This window comes from Ostrea edulis, chromosome 5, assembly GCF_947568905.1.
Source record: "Ostrea edulis chromosome 5, xbOstEdul1.1, whole genome shotgun sequence".
NCBI classification, from domain to species: domain Eukaryota; kingdom Metazoa; phylum Mollusca; class Bivalvia; order Ostreida; family Ostreidae; genus Ostrea; species Ostrea edulis.
In genome coordinates this window covers 92,200,201-92,217,957 of record NC_079168.1, presented here as the reverse complement: position 1 = coordinate 92,217,957, position 17,757 = coordinate 92,200,201, and the positions used below count along the sequence as shown (strand labels likewise).

Sequence of the window (17,757 nt, the reverse complement as noted above, 5' to 3'; positions counted from 1 at the left end):
GACCTTGAAGTTTGACCTACTTTTAAAAAAGTTGACATTGGTCATAACTTCTAAATGATAAATATTAGAGCTTTCATATTGCACATGAACATTTCTTGTGACAAGATCTTTCTATCGGTACCAAGATATTTGTCCTTGTGACCTTGGTCATCTTTGGAATTGGTCATTATCGGGGGCATTTGTGTTTCACAAACACATCTTGTTATAGGAAGTTAAAATCGAGGGAACAGGCCTGTCATTTCCATTTTGTAGCCTAGTCTTGAAAAAGTGAAACAGTCTGAAGCGTTGCATACGCTCTCTGATCATGTTTTGTATCGAAAATCATATCAACAATTTTCTCAATAATCAAGAAAACAAAAATACATTTTGGAAAAAAAAAAAATAGGTGACATGAAATAACTGCGCCTGCGACATTTGAACGATTGATGGAAACTGTTCTGGCAGGACTCCAGAGGGACAAGTGCCCTTTATGTATGTATCTTGACATAATTGTTATAGGCAATTCATTCGAAAACATGATAGAAAACTCAGAGCAGGTTTTCGACAGATTACAGGGAGCTGGCCTAAAGTTAAAAGCGAGGAAGTGTGACTTATTTGCGACCAACGTACGAGGTATAATACTTAGGGCATATCATTTCGCATGAGGGTATTGCTACGAATCCAGAGAAGACCAAATTAAAGCATAACTGAGTGGCCAGTCCCAACTAATGTGTCAGAAGTTCGATCATTTCGAGGGATGTGCAGCTATTATAGACGTTTCCTTAGAGATTTTTCGTTGGAGGCAAAACCTTTGCATTGCTTAACAGAAAAGAGTCGAAAGTTTCTTTGGAATAAAGACGCACAAGTTGCATTTGAGACCTTGCTCAATAGGTTGATAATTGCACCAATCTACTACCATCTGATGTGACGAGGTTTATCCTTGACACAGATGCAAATAATAACGCGAGAGGTGCCGTGCTTCCTCTAAAATTGATTGCAAAGAACGTGTGATAGCACATGTCAGTTGCACATTGTCAAAGGCAGAAAGAAAGTATTGTGTGACACGGAAAGAACTGCTTACTGTCGTCCACTTTGTCAAGCACCTGTCCCGTGGGGATCCGGATAAGAATAGGCTCTCATTACCCCTTGCTTGTCGTAAGAGGCGACTAAATGGGGCGGTCCTTCGGATGAGACCGCAAAAACCGAGGTCCCGTGTCACAGCATGTGTGGCACGATAAAGATCCCTCACTGCTTAAAAGCCGTAAGCGCCAAGCATAGGCCTAAATTTTGCAGCCCTTCACTGGCAATGGTGACGTCTCCATATGAGTAAATAATTCTCGAGAGGGACGTTAAACAATATACAATCAATCAATTATCAAGCACTTCCGCCATTATCTATACGGAAAAGAATATTCCTTGTCGGGACTGACCATAGATCGCTGAGATAGCTCCTTAGGCTAAACCCCCCAGAAAGACAACTAACGGGATGACATCATCAGTACATATAACGTGGAGATAGAGTATCGTCCGGGAAGAAAGCATGGGAATGCGGATAGTGTTAGGAATCCCCTGTACACAGTGTGGATTCGATCCTGATTGGGAGAAAAGTATGGTGGCAGATTTGTGCCACTTTGCAACTTGTCGTCTTTTCGAGGCGAAAAGACGATAAAACGATAACTTGCGACTTTTCGCCCCAAAGTAACGAAAAGTCGACAAAACGAAAAAATGTAGGCGAAAAGACGACAAATAACGAAGAGACGACAAATTAGGTCGTTAATTTGCGGATTTTATTTGTCGTCTTTTCGCCTGTAATTTGTCGTCTTTTCGAGGCGAAAAGTCACTAATTATCGGTTTTTTTTTGTTGTCTTTTCGCCTCGAAAAGACGACAAATTGTAAAGTAGCACAAATCACATCGAACACTGAAAATCCAACGGCGTACAAAATTTCCTGAATGGCGATGCTAATTTTGAATTAGCCCTGGTTCTTGAGAAGAAGTCAAAATCTGAAAAGTTTACCGACGTACAGACTGGCAAAAGCTCTTTCAGAATGATGACAACAGAAATCGCCAGTCAAAAATCTTTTATTGCATAAATTCAGCACTCATCGATAATTCTGAATCGGTCACAGCGTGGCGGGTGGTTTACTGGTTAATATCACATTTTGAGGTGCCTTATCAGACCAAACTGTTATTTAATGATTCGTTAAAACACCTCTTATGAAGTATGATTTCACCATCAAGAGTGATACAAGCTCTCAATTATTATTTTTTATTTATAGTAGAAGTGGATTAACCCCTTCCCCTTGTAGTGCAGTCATCCTTGTTCCCATGGTTTCGTCTTCCGTTCCATTCTGGCAGTTGTGGGTTCAACATCTAAAGGTCTAATACCTAGCTCAGTTACATCCGGTAATGGCAGACCTTTCGAAATCATTTCCACGACCTGACCAAAATCAGAAACTTTCCCGTCTTCTTTTTCTGACAACACATTGTTGATGTCCTCTGACAATACTTTATTGATGTCTGTTTGGGAGTTAAATTGGCCACACAACTCGTTACTGGCGGTACCATCCCGTGTGGGATCATTACACTCGTCACTGTGACATATCCCAGCCTTCTTTGTTTTATCGATATTAAACATGAACTCATCAATACTTGTTTCTGTGGATTTGTGATTTATATGCATTTTCCTTTGTTCAGAATCTGTTAACCTTTGATCTGAAATTAAAATGAATATATGCACAACAGATACGTGTAAATATACATGTACATCAACAAAACTATTGTTTATATGCACAACAAATACGGTGGGGATCCGGGGTTAGAATAGGTTCTCAGTACCCCCTTGCTTGTCGTAAGAGGCGACTAAATGGGGCGGTCCTTCTGATGAGACAGCAAAAACCGAGGTCCCATGTCACAGCATGTGTGGCACGATAAAGATCCTCACTGCTCAATGGCCATAAGCGCCAAGCAAATGCCTAAATTTTGCAGCCCTTCACCAGCAATGGTGACGTTTCCATATGGGTGAAATATTCACGTAAGGGACGTTAAACAATATTCAATCAATCAATCAATCACAACAGATACGTGTAAATATACATGTATATCAACAAAACTATTGCTTATAAGTACAACAAATACGTGTAAATAAACATGTATATCAACAAAACTATTGCTTATAAGTACAACAAATACGTGTAAATAAACATGTATATCAACAAAACTATTGCTTATAAGTACAACAAATACGTGTAAATAAACATGTACCAGGGGTATATCAACAAAACTATTATTTATATGTACAACAAATACGTGTAAATAAGCATGTATATCAACAAAACTATTGCTTATAAGTACAACAAATACGTGTAAATAAACATGTACCAGGGGTATATCAACAAAACTATTGCTTATAAGTACAACAAATACGTGTAAATAAACATGTATATCAACAAAACTATTGCTTATAAGTACAACAAATACGTGTAAATAAACATGTACCAGGGGTATATCAACAAAACTATTATTTATATGTACAACAAATACGTGTAAATAAACATGTATATCAACAAAACTATTGCTTATAAGTACAACAAATACGTGTAAATAAACATGTACCAGGGGTATATCAACAAAACTATTATTTATATGTACAACAAATACGTGTAAATAAACATGTATATCAACAAAACTATTGCTTATAAGTACAACAAATACGTGTAAATAAACATGTACCAGGGGTATATCAACAAAACTATTATTTATATGTACAACAAATACGTGTAAATAAACATGTATATCAACAAAACTATTGCTTATAAGTACAACAAATACGTGTAAATAAACATGTACCAGGGGTATATCAACAAAACTATTGCTTATAAGTACAACAAATACGTGTAAATAAACATGTATATAAACAAAACTATTGCTTATAAGTACAACAAATACGTGTAAATAAACATGTACCAGGGGTATATCAACAAAACTATTATTTATATGTACAACAAATACGTGTAAATAAACATTTATATCAACAAAACTATTGCTTATAAGTACAACAAATACGTGTAAATAAACATGTACCAGGGGTATATCAACAAAACTATTATTTATATGTACAACAAATACGTGTAAATAAACATTTATATCAACAGTTGTTTGATACTTATACTTACTGCTTGTTCTTCTTTGTGACACATTATTACACTTGTGCTGAAAGGGTTTCCTTCTTTTTAAAAGGGATCTCAAGGGAATGAACTTTTAAAGTTTTACAAGAGGAGTGTAAGTCTAAAACAATATGCAGTTTGTATATTTAAATTTTGCAGAAAGTGGACTTTAAGCAATTTGGGGGTGGGGGTTAGAGATTATTTGGTGTTGGTTTGGGAGGCTTTTGGAACAGCATCTTGATACATCATCACTTGTTTAATATTCAGTCAGCTAGTTGATTTTCCGTTCTAGTAGAGAATATCGATAATACGGGTACATTAAACATGTTTACTTAATAACAGTGCGCCTCTACCTGTCTGCCTCTTCTCGGTATTTCTCAGCCATCTCTTATAATCACTTAGCGTAAGTTTCCCGAACTTCCTACAAACGAAATGAACACAAACTCATAACAGGCACATGGATTTCTGTCAACAAGTCGCTTAAAAAAGCCAAAGATCGAAAAATCCTATCCCCTCTATAAGAAACTGAATTTCTGTCAATAAGTCGAGAAGCCTACCCCCCCCCCCCCACCCCCCTTATATATCTAGATATAGAGGGAGTAGGATTTTTGCATCTTTGGCGGTACTGAGCGAAGAGGGGGTAGTATTTTTCTACATTACAAAACCGCAAATCGGTTACGGAAAAGGACGAGCGCGTCATGACTATGTCACTTTACCCAACCCCATATCATATATAATAGTGACATACGAGTACGAGAGAGAGAGTACGAGAGAGAGAGAGAGAGAGAGAGAGAGAGAGAGAGAGAGAGAGAGAAACTCACCTTGAAAAATAGAACAGCTTTGTTTGTAATGTATTTTCTGTTGTCTCCTGATCCAAGTGTTGGAGTATAGTTTTACACCCAGACTGAAAATCGAGATCACCCTCAAAATCGTAGCTGTGAAATAGCCTGCAAATAGCTTCTGAATCAGTCGTTTCCATTTCCCCAAGAGACCTACTTTCACTTTAATATTGTAGTTTGGCCGTTTTCTGGGCAAGCGGTAAATGTAGTACAGCCGAAAGCCGAAAGTCCCGGATAGCAATTTTTTGATGATTTTTAAAATACTGCATGTAATAGCACAGAGGTTCCTGCTTGTAACCTAGATACAAGAAAAGTATGAACTTTTTTGAGATTTCATTTACAAAGGCACTGGTCTATCTCCACCCCCACCCCCACCCCCCACCCCCATGCACACACTGCATGGGTTATAGAAATACAAGTTGTGATTGACGGTATTTTTCAACTATCCTAGTATGCACCTATGATTGGTTAATAAAATATCTTGTATCTTGTATATATACTCGGACACGGGAACGATGATTGGCGAACATATCGGGTTGCTGAGATCGAAGTAATACAAAGATGCAAACTGACGTGAGTAACTACGTTTGTTAAATATATTACATCGTTCCTGAATAACCTTAAGTATACTACAAGTGTACAACAGTAAAAATAGATATGCTGATCATAAGTATACTATCTAAACATTTGATTATAAACAAATGTGAAGCAACTAAATGATTACCATAGATTTGCATTAAACACGTTCTTTACCCAGAGCGACTCTGCCTGGCTGCGTGCGTTCTATAATGAGCATGCGTACAATTATGTCGGGTGACATAATTATATAAATGCACCATATTTACAAGTGCAATTTATTTAAGTTACCTTAGATATCTAGAACTCGGTCTGATTCAATTCTGTCTATGTTTAATACTAAAACGCTGACTTTCATTCGCGTGATCAGCAACCGTGTTCAGGTTTCGACATTTAGAAAACATTTACCGTTTTTTTGTTTTTAGCTCACCTAAGCCGAAGGCTCAAGTGAGCTTTTCTGATCAAAATTTGTCCGTTGTCTGTCGTCGTCGTTGTAAACTTTTCACATTTTCATCTCAAGAACCAATGGGCCAATTATAACCAAACTTGGCCAAAAGCATCATTGGGTTAGGGGCTTTCAAGTTTGTTCAAATGAAAGGCCATGCCTCCATCAAAGGGGAGATAATCACAAAAATGCAAAAATAGGGTGGGATCATTTAAAAATCTTCTCAAGAACCACTGGGCCAGAGGAGCTGAAATTTTCATAAAACCTTCCTGACATAGTGCAGATTCAAGTTTGTTCAAATCATGGCCCCGGGGGTAGGTTGGGGCCACAATAGGGGATCAAAGTTTTACATGGGAAGTTGGGAATAAATAGAGAAAATCTTTAAAAATCATCTTCTCAAGAACCAATGAGCCAAAAGAGCTGAGATTTACATGACAGCTTCCTGACATCTCTTTATTTTGCATTGCTTATAGGAGTTATGAGGTTGATCAATGTTCGTTATCTTCGCCTTTCATAAAAATTAATGAAAATCGAGGGTTTCGCTTATCATACAGTGGTGTAGCTATGCAAGTGCTTTTACATATTATAATTTTTGCATTTTTAAAAAAAATATCAAATCCTGACAACGCTTTGTGTTCGTATCGGAACTTTTCCTGAAGCATTCCGAACTACAAGCTGTAACTTACGGTAAACAATTTGAAAAATAAAAGAACAAATATTCAACATATTTGTGATTGAATATATATAACTTCATAGAATCAGAGTAAATCTGAAGCAATAAACCCATTAAATCAACAGGAAATGTCGATTCATTAATCATTGTCATCCTGTCAGTAATTCCTGCTCGTAATCTCCGATGTACATTGACTTCGGAAGTCACCAGTTCGGAAAAATGCGAAAAAGAGGCACTGCGCACGTGTCAATTTTGTAAACAATAAAACATGCCAATTTATAGTCTCGTTCAAGCAGACACTCGACTGTCTCCGAGCTCGTTGGAGATTTATGGAGACAGCCGAGCGACTGGTTGCACGAGATTAGCCAATTTATAGGAAATTCACAATCAAAATGTCATTTGAGTAGCACATTTTACTTAATTAGTTTCTTAAAATTGTAATACCTAAAGTCATCCATGACACGATGTAATATTTTAAAACAAACGAAATCAATCGGAACTCCTCGAATGTCTCGCGCACTCGACATCAAACTCCCTGTCGAGGCCTCATTACGTCACCTACGAATAGACCTCTCCTATGTGACGCACCACAATACACATGATTTGTATATTGTGAGTCCGCGATTATCACGCAGACAAATTACACTAAAGAAGTAGTTCGCAGTTAAAAGTTTGAAGATATTAATATTAAGAGCATTAACGTAAAAGTATGGATTTTATTTTAAACATAAAATGATCAAAAGATCATTAAAAAGTAGGGAGACTCTGTTCAAATTATTGTGTAAAGTAATAAACTTGATGTTTACGTTCTTGTTTTGAAAGTTGTTTACGTTTGACGTTATGTGTTTTCGTCATTCTACAGTGACGTCACAGTATACGCGGCCTAAGAAATCGCTATCCCATAATGCCTAAGTGGAAGAGTTTGGTTTGTGAGCAAACGAACTCTGGTGGAAGTTTGCACTCGACATATGTCGTGTGCGCGAGACATTCGAGGAATTCCGATTGCAAACGAAACGTGTAGTTACAATCGGATCACACACTCGCCCTTTTCCGTAACGGTTACGGAAATAGCCGAGTAGTTACGATCGGTGTAGTTACTCCAATCGGAACTCCTTGAATGTCTCGCGCACTCGACATAGATCTCGGATGTAATACGATGGCATCCATGAGCGAATTTGATGCATTGTCAATTGTGACGTCACAGCAATGCATCAAATTCGCTCATGGATGCCATCGTATTACATCCGAGATCTATGTTGAGTGCGCGAGACATTCGAGGAGTTCCGATTGGTAGTTACTCACGTCAGTTATGACCTCGGTCTCAGCCCGATTATATTCAGCAATCAATTCATCGTTTCCATGTCCGTATGTACAACGCAATGGCGGTTAATTTAGATACGAAACACCCATAAGGCACTCTTGAAAACAACATTCCCTTGTTTATTTTTATGCCCCCGAGATCGAAGATCGGGGGGCATATTGTTGTTGTCCTGTCTGTCATTTTGCAATTCTGTAATCCTGTCTGAAACTTTTAACCTTACTAATAATTTCTGAACAGTAAGTGATAGAGCTTTGATATTTCACATGAGTATTCCTTGGGACAAGACCTTTCCGTTGGTACTAAACCTTTTGACCTTGACATTTGACCTACTTTAAAAAAAATTGACATTGGTTATAACTTCTAAATGGCAAATATTAGAGCTTTCATATTGCACATGAGCATTTCTTTTGACAAGATATTTCTACTGTTACCAAGATATTTGTCCTTGTGACCTTGGCCATCTTCGGAATTGGCATTTGTGTTTCACAAACACATCTTGTTCTCCTTATCTTTGCGATTATAATATGCTTTACGGTGTGGCCTATGAGACGAGATAAGATCCTTAACGTCTTTTAACACGACTTTAGGCTTGTGATCCGACTGGACTTTAGACATTTTAAAATCTCCCTTTTCATTTAAGGATGTATGCTCACCTGAGGCATTTCATATGGATGAAAAGTGAAGGATATGTACAACAATATTTTGAAATTGAAAACTTTCAAATTTACTAATTTAGTCAAGAAATGCAGTTTAGTTGAAAGTAATCTGAGAAAAATTTAAAAACCCCTGCAGGACTCGAACACGCGATCTACAGTGGTAACCTACTGAGCTACTCAGCTAGGCGAGAATTTTTTAAATGAATAGACAAATATTGATAATATTTATATCTTCATTCATGTTTTAAAAAGAAGTCAGCCATTATGACGATGTAGAGTACCTCCATAACGCGGGAAATATAACACGATCGATGGAAACTGCATTGTGACGTCATATTAGCTGCGATTTTTCTTTCTTTAAAACCAACCAACAACAAAACGTATGAAGGTATGACTAAGTTTGTCTGGAATTTAAAACGCTTGTGGTACTTTCCAAACTGTTTATTTGTTTTATCTACGGGGTTGTCCATGGAGTATACCGCAGTGACGGCGAAATTTTTCTAGAAGCATTACCATTCTCTCACCAGATGGCGCGCTACGCAAACTTCGAAGCATTACGGGTAATACTCGTTATTTTCCAGCTGATGATGATGCAATCGGATCACGCGCTCGTCCTTTTCTGTAACCGGTTCATTTGCGGTTACGGAAATAGCCGAGTAGTTAGATTTCTGGCGAAGAGCAATCCACGTGATCAAATGTGTAATCATAGGAGTTAATTAAATAAAAGAAAATTGCGTTTTCGTGTATATTGCAGGATAACCACCGAGGTCTAGAAATGTTGTGTTTGAAATATAAACACAGAAGCGTTAGCCAAGAAGATTATCCTGCAATGTACAAGGTCTAGTACAGAAAAACAAGAAGTTTATTTCTATTCTATATCCAGCCGATCGTTTACCTATACAGCTACGAATTAGGTTACTATGACGTCATGACATTTTCGAAAACGGACAAGGCCTTCATGTTTTTTGCTGACGAAAAAAGGCGAGATGGTGGGGTATACTAGTTCTATTTTGAAAAGCATTTCTTGAAAGCATTCAGTTTGATGTTAACTGATTATATCAACTGCTTTGAATACAAGTTCAAGTCGGAAAACTGTGAGCATCGACACGTTTGTTCATATAATTTGTGTATCGATCTCGGAATGCAGACGATTGATTTACACTGAATTTCAAATGCTCTTCAGTCATTTATGAAAAGTGAAGATAACGAACAGTGGTCAATCTCATAACTCCTTCAAGCAATATAAAATAGACAGTTGGGCAAACACGGACCCCTGGACACACCAGAGGTGGGATCAGGTGCTTAGGAGGAGTAAGAATCCCCTGTCGACCGGTCACACCCGCCGTGAGCCCTATATCCTGATCAGTTAAACGGAGTTACCCGTAGTCAAAATCAATGTGCCAAGAACGGCCTAACAATCGGTATGAAACACGTCAGACAGCATTTGACCCAATGCGAGTTTGTATTGACGAACTAGATCGTTATAACGACCATAGAATTTGCGAAATGCTGACTTCAATCGAGACTGTTGAAACCCCTGTGCTATCAACTTGTTTGTCAGTAACTTGCCTCGATTTAAAAACTGACTACATGTTTGCCTTGCAACTGATTGATTTTTATGATTTTATAATATTGAATTAACAGTTATGGACTTTATTGTTGTTTTAGCAAAACAGGAAGTGCAAGCGATTCTCATAATCAGTTATTACGTATGAAGGTATCATTAAAGCAGAATAATGACGCGAAATTCTTTTGATCTTTGCAATAACCGTTGAATGATGCATAATTGGATACAATTATATTTGAAAAAATGCGTCATTTAAGGCTGTATTGCTTTAACTGCAAGGTTAATAAATTTGCATTTCAATCGATTCGTCTGATTGAAATAACATTCATTTATCTGAGAGTACTTCAATCCGGATCAAAATGAAAAGAAGCAACACTGCCTTTTCAGAACATAATTTAAGAACAATTTAGGAAAAGAGCAAAGTACTTTTGAAAACTTTTGACTACACAGCGACAGCTAAAGAAGTTAAGAAAAGCATCAGGAAAGATAAACGGGATCACATTGACAACCTGGCCAAACAAGCTGAAGAAGCAGCGGGACAGGGAAACTTGAGAGAACAGTATATGGTCACAAAGAAGTTCTCCAACAAGTTCCAGCAGACAGACAAGCCAGTGAAGGAAAAGAACGGGAATCCTCTCACAACAACAGAAGAACAATTGAAGAGATGGGTAGAACACTTTGGAGAGCTATTAAATAGACCAACACCAGATACGCCTCCAGACATACAACCAGCCAATTCAGACCTCCCGATCGACTGCGACAAGCCAACAAAGACAGAGATCAGGAGTGCAATTACCACACTTAAGAATGGAAAAGCGGCAAGGCTTGACGAAATACCAGCGGAAGCCATCAAAGCTGATACAGAGACAGCTGTTAACATCTTGCACAACCTCTTCAAGAAGATCTGCCAAAGAAGGGAGATCTGAGGGACTGCAGTAACTGCCGGGTAATTATGCTCCTGTTAGTGCCTGTCAAGGTCATCAACAGGATCCTTCTCGAGAGGATGAAAGAGACAGTGGACTCAAAGCTCCGTGACTAGCAGGCTGATTTTAGACGCAACAGATCATGTGCTGACTAGATAGCCAGTCTGTGCATCATCATTGAACAATCACTGGAGTGGAAGTCCCCCTCTATATCAACTTCATTGACTACGAGAAAGCGTTCGACAGCGTGGACCGTGAGACACTATGGAAGATACTGAAACACTATGGAGTACCCGAGAAGCTCGTCTCCCCGATTCGTAACACTTACCAAGGCATGACATGCAGGGTTGCCCATGCTGGCCAGATGTCCGAGAGTTTTGAGGTCAAGACAGGAGTTCGACAAGGATGTTTGCTGTCACCATTCCTCTTCCTTTTGGTTATTGACTGGATAATGAGGACTACTACATCAGGCAGGAACAATGGTATACAGTGGACACTCCTGACGCAACTCGACGATCTCGACTTTGCTGATGACCTGGCTCTCCTTTCGCACAACCACTTTCAGATGCAGGACAAAACAACTCACCTTGTAACAACATCAGCAGGAACGGGACTCAAGATCAATTTGAAGAAAACAGAATTGATGAAGATCAACACCACTGTCCAATTATTAGTCACAGTCGGTGATGAGCCCATCAAAGAAATTGAGTCTTTCATCTACCTGGGGAGTGTGATGGACAGACAGGGTGGTACAGATCGTGACATCAAATCAAGAATCGGCAAGGAAAGAGCTGCATTTACCATGCTAAAGAACATATGGGCCTCAAAGAACATCCGCATAACTATCCAACTGCGGATCCTCAACTCTAATGTTAAGTCCGTCTTACTGTATGGAGCAGAGACATGGAGAACGACCAAAAACAACCCTGCAGAAGATCCAGACATTTTACAACACCTGTCTCAGGCGCATCTTCAACATCCGATGGCCTGAAAAGATCACAAATGGAGAGCTATGGAAGAGAGCAGGGCAGGAACCTATAGACATACAAATCAGACGTAGGAAGTGGGGTTGGATTGGACACACCCTAAGGAAGCCATCTTCCAGCACCACACGCCAAGCCTTGACCTGGAACCCGCAGGGCAAGAGAAAGAGGGGACGTCCAAGAAACACCTGGAGGCGTGACTCGGAGGCAGAATTGAAGGCGCAGGACATGACCTGGCTAGACGCAGCAAAAGCAGCCCAGAATCGAGTTCGATGGAGGACTGTTGTTGATGGCCTACGTTCCTCACGGAACGACAGGCCTAAGTAAGTAAGCAAGTACTTTTGAAAACAACCAAAAATTAATAAGGCCAAAAATAAAACCGAAAATAAAATCTTTGGGACTACCTTTACACCATGAAGAATACAGTTGAGTCTATAAAGGAATGAGAGTACCAAACCCCCGTATGCGTAACCCGGACGCAGTTTACCCAAGATTGAGCGGAGATATAAATGTCTAGGTGTTGAGTGATTGGCTAATATCAAGAGTGAAATTATTTGGAATTGAAAGAAATATTATAGAGGTTCAAATTAATTGTCAGGATGAAAAATTATCGTACAAAATCGAGAAATGACTGAGGAAATTACCATGGTAGGGGTGTGCTTAAAATGAAGTGTGTAATTTACTGCAGATTGCTATGTGTTTTTAAAAAGTACAAATATGGCCTAGAAAAGGCACGGGACCTTATATATTTTTTGTCATTTTTTATCAACACTTGGAATGAACATTGAAATGTTTGCGGTCATTTATTTAAAATCGATATAGTTAATTAGTGAGAGGGCCAAAGGTTAACATTGAGGTCTATGGGAAATGAATTGGTACTCTTTTCCCATAACATAACCCAGTCACAGTTTCCGGGGAAATTATTTCCGATATATGGTTTTAACCTGTACAATTTTCTTGAACACCGAACCCGATTGTATTTTTCGTGACATTGAGGTGGGAATGTAGGAATTTGTAATAAATCTCGCATTTTTGAACACACCTCAGATTTCTGGACACCTATATTCGGTTGAATAAATAATTTTAAGCAATTTATCAAATAACTAGGCACTTTTCATACGGCACATTCACAATTAAGACTCTCGGTGATCGTCTTAAAACACATTCAGTAAGATATTTAAAGAAAAAACTAACATATATGATAAATCGGCGAACATTAATTTCGGACATCGCGGCCGGGACTTCTGTCACGGACTACACCCCCCCCTCCTCCCAAACTGCGTCTGCCGATACATGCGTTCAAGACTCGACCGTGTTTGCCACACTCGAATATCCTTTCTCAAGCTGCTCACAGTAACACTGACCCTGCTACAAAGACGTTTCTGTCAAAATATCTGAGAGTAGATTTGAGCCTAAGAAAAACAGCCACGCAATATTAGATAATGCGTACCACAGTCAAATATTGACGAGAAAGTTATTTCTACTGACGTCGCAGGGGCACTGTTTTGTTCACCCACGGTTGCTTACGCTTCGATCCTCTCTCCATCATGAAGTCCGTGATCGAGAGAGGAACGAATTCGAGCGTAATCAACCGTGGGCTTCCGACGATGTGTTTTGTTTAAAACAACACAAAACTGGATCGGTCTCTAACAATTATTCAATTTCAATAGAAGGAAAAAAAATAAGATAAAAATACGAAGACATACTCGCAAACATGCACACAAGACATAAAACACAAGACATAAACTAATACATTAAATCATATTGACTAGGATGAAGAGAGAAGTGGACAAAAAGATGAGAGATGAACAAGCAGGATTCAGACAAGAGCGTTCCTGCGTTGACCAGATAGCCACCCTTAGAATCATCATCGAACAGACAATCGAGTGACAGTCATCACTCTACTTCAACTTTGTCGATTTCCAGAAGACATTCGACAGCGTAGACCACCAAGTGCTCTGGGGAATCCTTGGACACAATGAAATTCCACTCAAAGTTATTTCCATCATACAACAACTTTATGCCGGATTCACATGTCAAGTAATCCATGGAGGAACCATCACAGAGCCATTCCCAGTAACAACCGGGGTGAGACAAGGATGTCTGCTCTCTCCTCTTCTCTTCCTTCTAGTGATAGACTGGGTCAGCAAAACAGCCTACAGTAGCCCAACTGGCATTCAGTGGACACTAGTAAGACGTCTGGAAGACCTTGACTTTGCTGACGACATCTGCACACTACGCGGGTATGTTAAGGCAGGTCATGCTTCATTTATGCACGTAAACTGCATAATTTTTAAAAATCTGTCTTACACAGAGAGAGGGAGCTACTAACTCTTAAAAACTATTTTGGTTGTTTACATGAGAACATTTTGTATCATAACAACATGACAAACATGCGCTTCCGTATGACGTCATTGCATGACTGTTATAAATAGATCATGGAGATACCTTAATAGAAAATGTAAAAGTAGCACATTATCCCAAGATTTAAATATTGGTCTAACTGGCGATAATGACGGTAAAACACCTATAGTATATCAGAACTACTGATAGAATCCTACCACTTTCAATAAGAAATAATTATTGAACATTTAAACATGAAACCATCTAGCCCATGTTTTACATTTTGCACTGATGCTATGTAGTTTTCTTTAAAAGTTTTCTTAACAGACGATTCTATCAGTAATTGCCGTGTACATTAGTTTATGACCTTTCAAACGGTGTATAAAAAGTCTCTAAAACTATGCGGCCTAATGTGCTACTTTTGCAGTTTTATTTCAGTGTGTGACAGGGGGAAATCGGATCGACATGCTAAATGGAATGTTTTCTCCGTTAAACAAAATTGGCAATGAATGATATCAACATACCTTCTTAATATCAATAAATTCTCAGCATTTCACATATATATTCCATATATCCCATGTCATATATTTCAAATACTCCACATTTTGTCGATATTTGCATGGCAAACATAAACAAATTCCATGCATGTGTCAACGTCACTCGATGTATAGTCATGACGTCATCAGTTTACTTTCATATCAATCAGACAGAAATTACACAACAGCATTATAGCATTTCGAATTTTGTTGGATCTTAGTAGCTGCATGGCTTATTTTATGCATAAATAAAATTTAGATAAAAAATAAAATCGGAATTTAATATATACTTAGTGATATACTTATTTCAATTATGACGTCACATTGTTTCGCAGATTTTATCCCAGTAAAAATTTTCATAACCTGCCTTAACGTACCCGCGTATCTCACCGTCTTCAAGACTCCCAACATCAAGCCTCCAACCTAGAAGCAACAGCAAAAAGAACTGGCCTTTACATCAACGCCCAGAAAACAAAATAAATGAGAATCAACTCCATACAAACTGGCGCTATCAAGATAAACAACATGGAAGTAGAGGACATCAAAGACTTCACCTACTTAGGAAGTATTGTCAGTACATCAGTTGACACAGACGAAGACATCAAAGCAAGAAAAAGGAAGGCCCAGCAAGCTTTTGCCATGTTAAGACCAGTATGGCGAAGCAAGGCACCGAGAACACGCACCAAGATCAGAATCTTCAACATCAACGTGAAGTCTGTTCTACTATATGGGTCTGAAACCTGGAGAGAAACATCAACATCCATGAAATCAGTCCAGGTCTTTGTAAACAAGTGCCTGAGAAACATCCTCGGGATAAGGTGGCCAGATGTTATAAGCAATGCAAACCTGTGGAAGAGGACCAACCAACAACCAGTGGAAATCACCATCAGAACACGCAGCTGGAACTGGATAGGGCATACACTGAGGAAACCCAGTACTAACATCACAAAACAAGCCCTAGAATGGAATCTGGCGCAGGGTATTAACATCAGTCCTGAAGAAAATTGGCAAGACCTGGGGAGAAGCTAAGACCATTGCACAAGACAGAGGGAGATGGAAAGCCACTGTAGCCGCCCTATGTCCCCCATGGGACGAAGTGGATTAATGATGATGAATAGAAGGCAAAAAAAGAAAAAGAAAAAATACGAAGACATACTCGCAAACATGCACACAAGACAAAAGACATACATAAAACACAAGACGTAAACTAATGCATTAAAACATTTACGATAAACGATGATCATAAGAATATTAATACGACTGTCCGTATAATTACATATATTTAACAAGTAAATGAATTACAAGATAAATGTAAATCTTACCAGGCTTCCAGTATTATAAATGAAAAATATTTAAGTTACATCGAGTGAATCGATATGAGCTACCCAAGACTGTCCAATGTAACCGTAATGGTATTTCAAAGCTTAAGAGTGGGGATTTTGTCGGGGTTTCTAACTTTGTATAGTGCACGGGTTAGTAAGACATGCATAATTAATTAGTATTCAGTAAAATCCATTGGTCTGCAATATTATGAACTCAGACCACTGGTCAGTCAAACGTAAGTTGAACTATAAATAGAAATAATTACCACCTGTACAATACAAAACGTTTACACTGACTCTCACATACTCGAAAAACTAGTTTGTATTCAATCGGCTATGCGCGCCAATAGGAATACCGATATAATTAGACTTGTACAGCGCAAAAATATAATGTGGCGGTTAGCCAGGTTCGATCACCAGTGGCCAGTTAGCTCAGTTGGTAGAGCACCTGACTACAAAAAATTCAGGGGGCCCGGGTTCGAATCCCGGCCTGGTCTTCTTGTTATATTTGGTGCCGTGACCAGGATTCCCGTTACAGAATTTTGGTGCCTTGGACCAGCCGCTGGAACTGACAGGTAAAAATGCCTGCCAGGGGATTAAGATATTGGGTTGATGTCTTCAGGTGTAAAGACATTTATGGAAGGAGGAATGCAGCGGTCAGCCGGGTTCGATCGCCGGTGGCCAGTTAGCTCAGTTGGTAGAGCACCTGACTAGAGAAAATTCAGGGGGTCCGAGTTCCAATTCTGGTCTGGTCCGTTACATTTTCTCCCTTCCTTTTACAATATTTTAAATAAATTGCAACTGTGACACATTTAATCGCCCCCCCCCCCCATCATTTTTTTTTTCTCTTACAGAAATACGTGGAAAGAAAAGGGGCTTCAGCTGATCATGTCTTGAGTATATCATTGGTTTCAAAGTATTCGCGGAGTCGGAAAATGGGGGTATAAATATGTAATCTACCGCTTGACTTCGTCGATAACATTTACAATTTATTAGAAAACCCTGACAGGATGATACATGTATATAATCTCATAGAGACTTCAAAGTCGATCTCTATCTCCAAAGGACAGCGAAATACGCATTACATGGATAGTCTACACATATTTTTTATCATGATAAACTTCACTTTCGATATAATATTTTGATAAATGGCTAGGCTCCGTAGAACTAAGATTAAAGATGGCGACCTTCGGTTTCGCAGCTAGACTCTTCGTGTCGCTGTTGCTATGTAAATCATTGCGCGGCTTGGTTGACTTGTATTTTTCCGAGTTTATGTACATTTTGATAAACGAAGGTTAGCATCTTTGTCTCTTGCATTAAATTATAAGGAATGACTTTAATTATGGGGCAAGTTATACGATTATAACCTGGTTTGGGTCAGTTTACGCTTTTTTATAATCCGCTTCGCGGATTATAAAGAGTAAACTGAC

The 17,757-nt window shown here is 38.8% G+C and overlaps 3 protein-coding genes and 1 non-coding gene across 4 annotated transcripts; 3 read left to right on the top strand and 1 right to left on the bottom strand.

Annotated features, from left to right (window-relative positions):
- Positions 1-2,043: 2,043 nt before the first annotated feature.
- On the bottom strand, positions 2,044-5,216 carry LOC125649374 (uncharacterized). Its single transcript, XM_048876880.2, has 3 exons — positions 4,965-5,216; positions 4,497-4,564; positions 2,044-2,692 (listed from the first exon to the last, which is right to left on the bottom strand). The coding sequence occupies exons 1-3, from the start codon at positions 5,120-5,122 to the stop codon at positions 2,292-2,294; spliced, it is 627 nt and encodes a 208-aa protein (XP_048732837.1). The 5' UTR covers positions 5,123-5,216; the 3' UTR covers positions 2,044-2,291.
- A 6,261-nt stretch (positions 5,217-11,477) lies between these two features.
- On the top strand, positions 11,478-14,016 carry LOC130055047 (uncharacterized). Its single transcript, XM_056166218.1, has 3 exons — positions 11,478-12,107; positions 12,283-12,449; positions 13,899-14,016. Exons 1-3 carry the CDS (start codon positions 11,478-11,480, stop codon positions 14,014-14,016), a joined length of 915 nt encoding a protein of 304 aa, XP_056022193.1.
- A 1,514-nt stretch (positions 14,017-15,530) lies between these two features.
- On the top strand, positions 15,531-16,034 carry LOC130055046 (uncharacterized). The gene has a single exon (XM_056166217.1). The coding sequence runs from the start codon at positions 15,531-15,533 to the stop codon at positions 16,032-16,034; it is 504 nt and encodes a 167-aa protein (XP_056022192.1).
- Positions 16,035-16,748: 714 nt separating this feature from the next.
- Trnac-aca (transfer RNA cysteine (anticodon ACA)) lies at positions 16,749-16,824 on the top strand. Its single transcript is given in 2 exon segments — positions 16,749-16,785; positions 16,790-16,824. It is a non-coding gene; the product is annotated as a tRNA-Cys (tRNA).
- Positions 16,825-17,757: the final 933 nt, after the last annotated feature.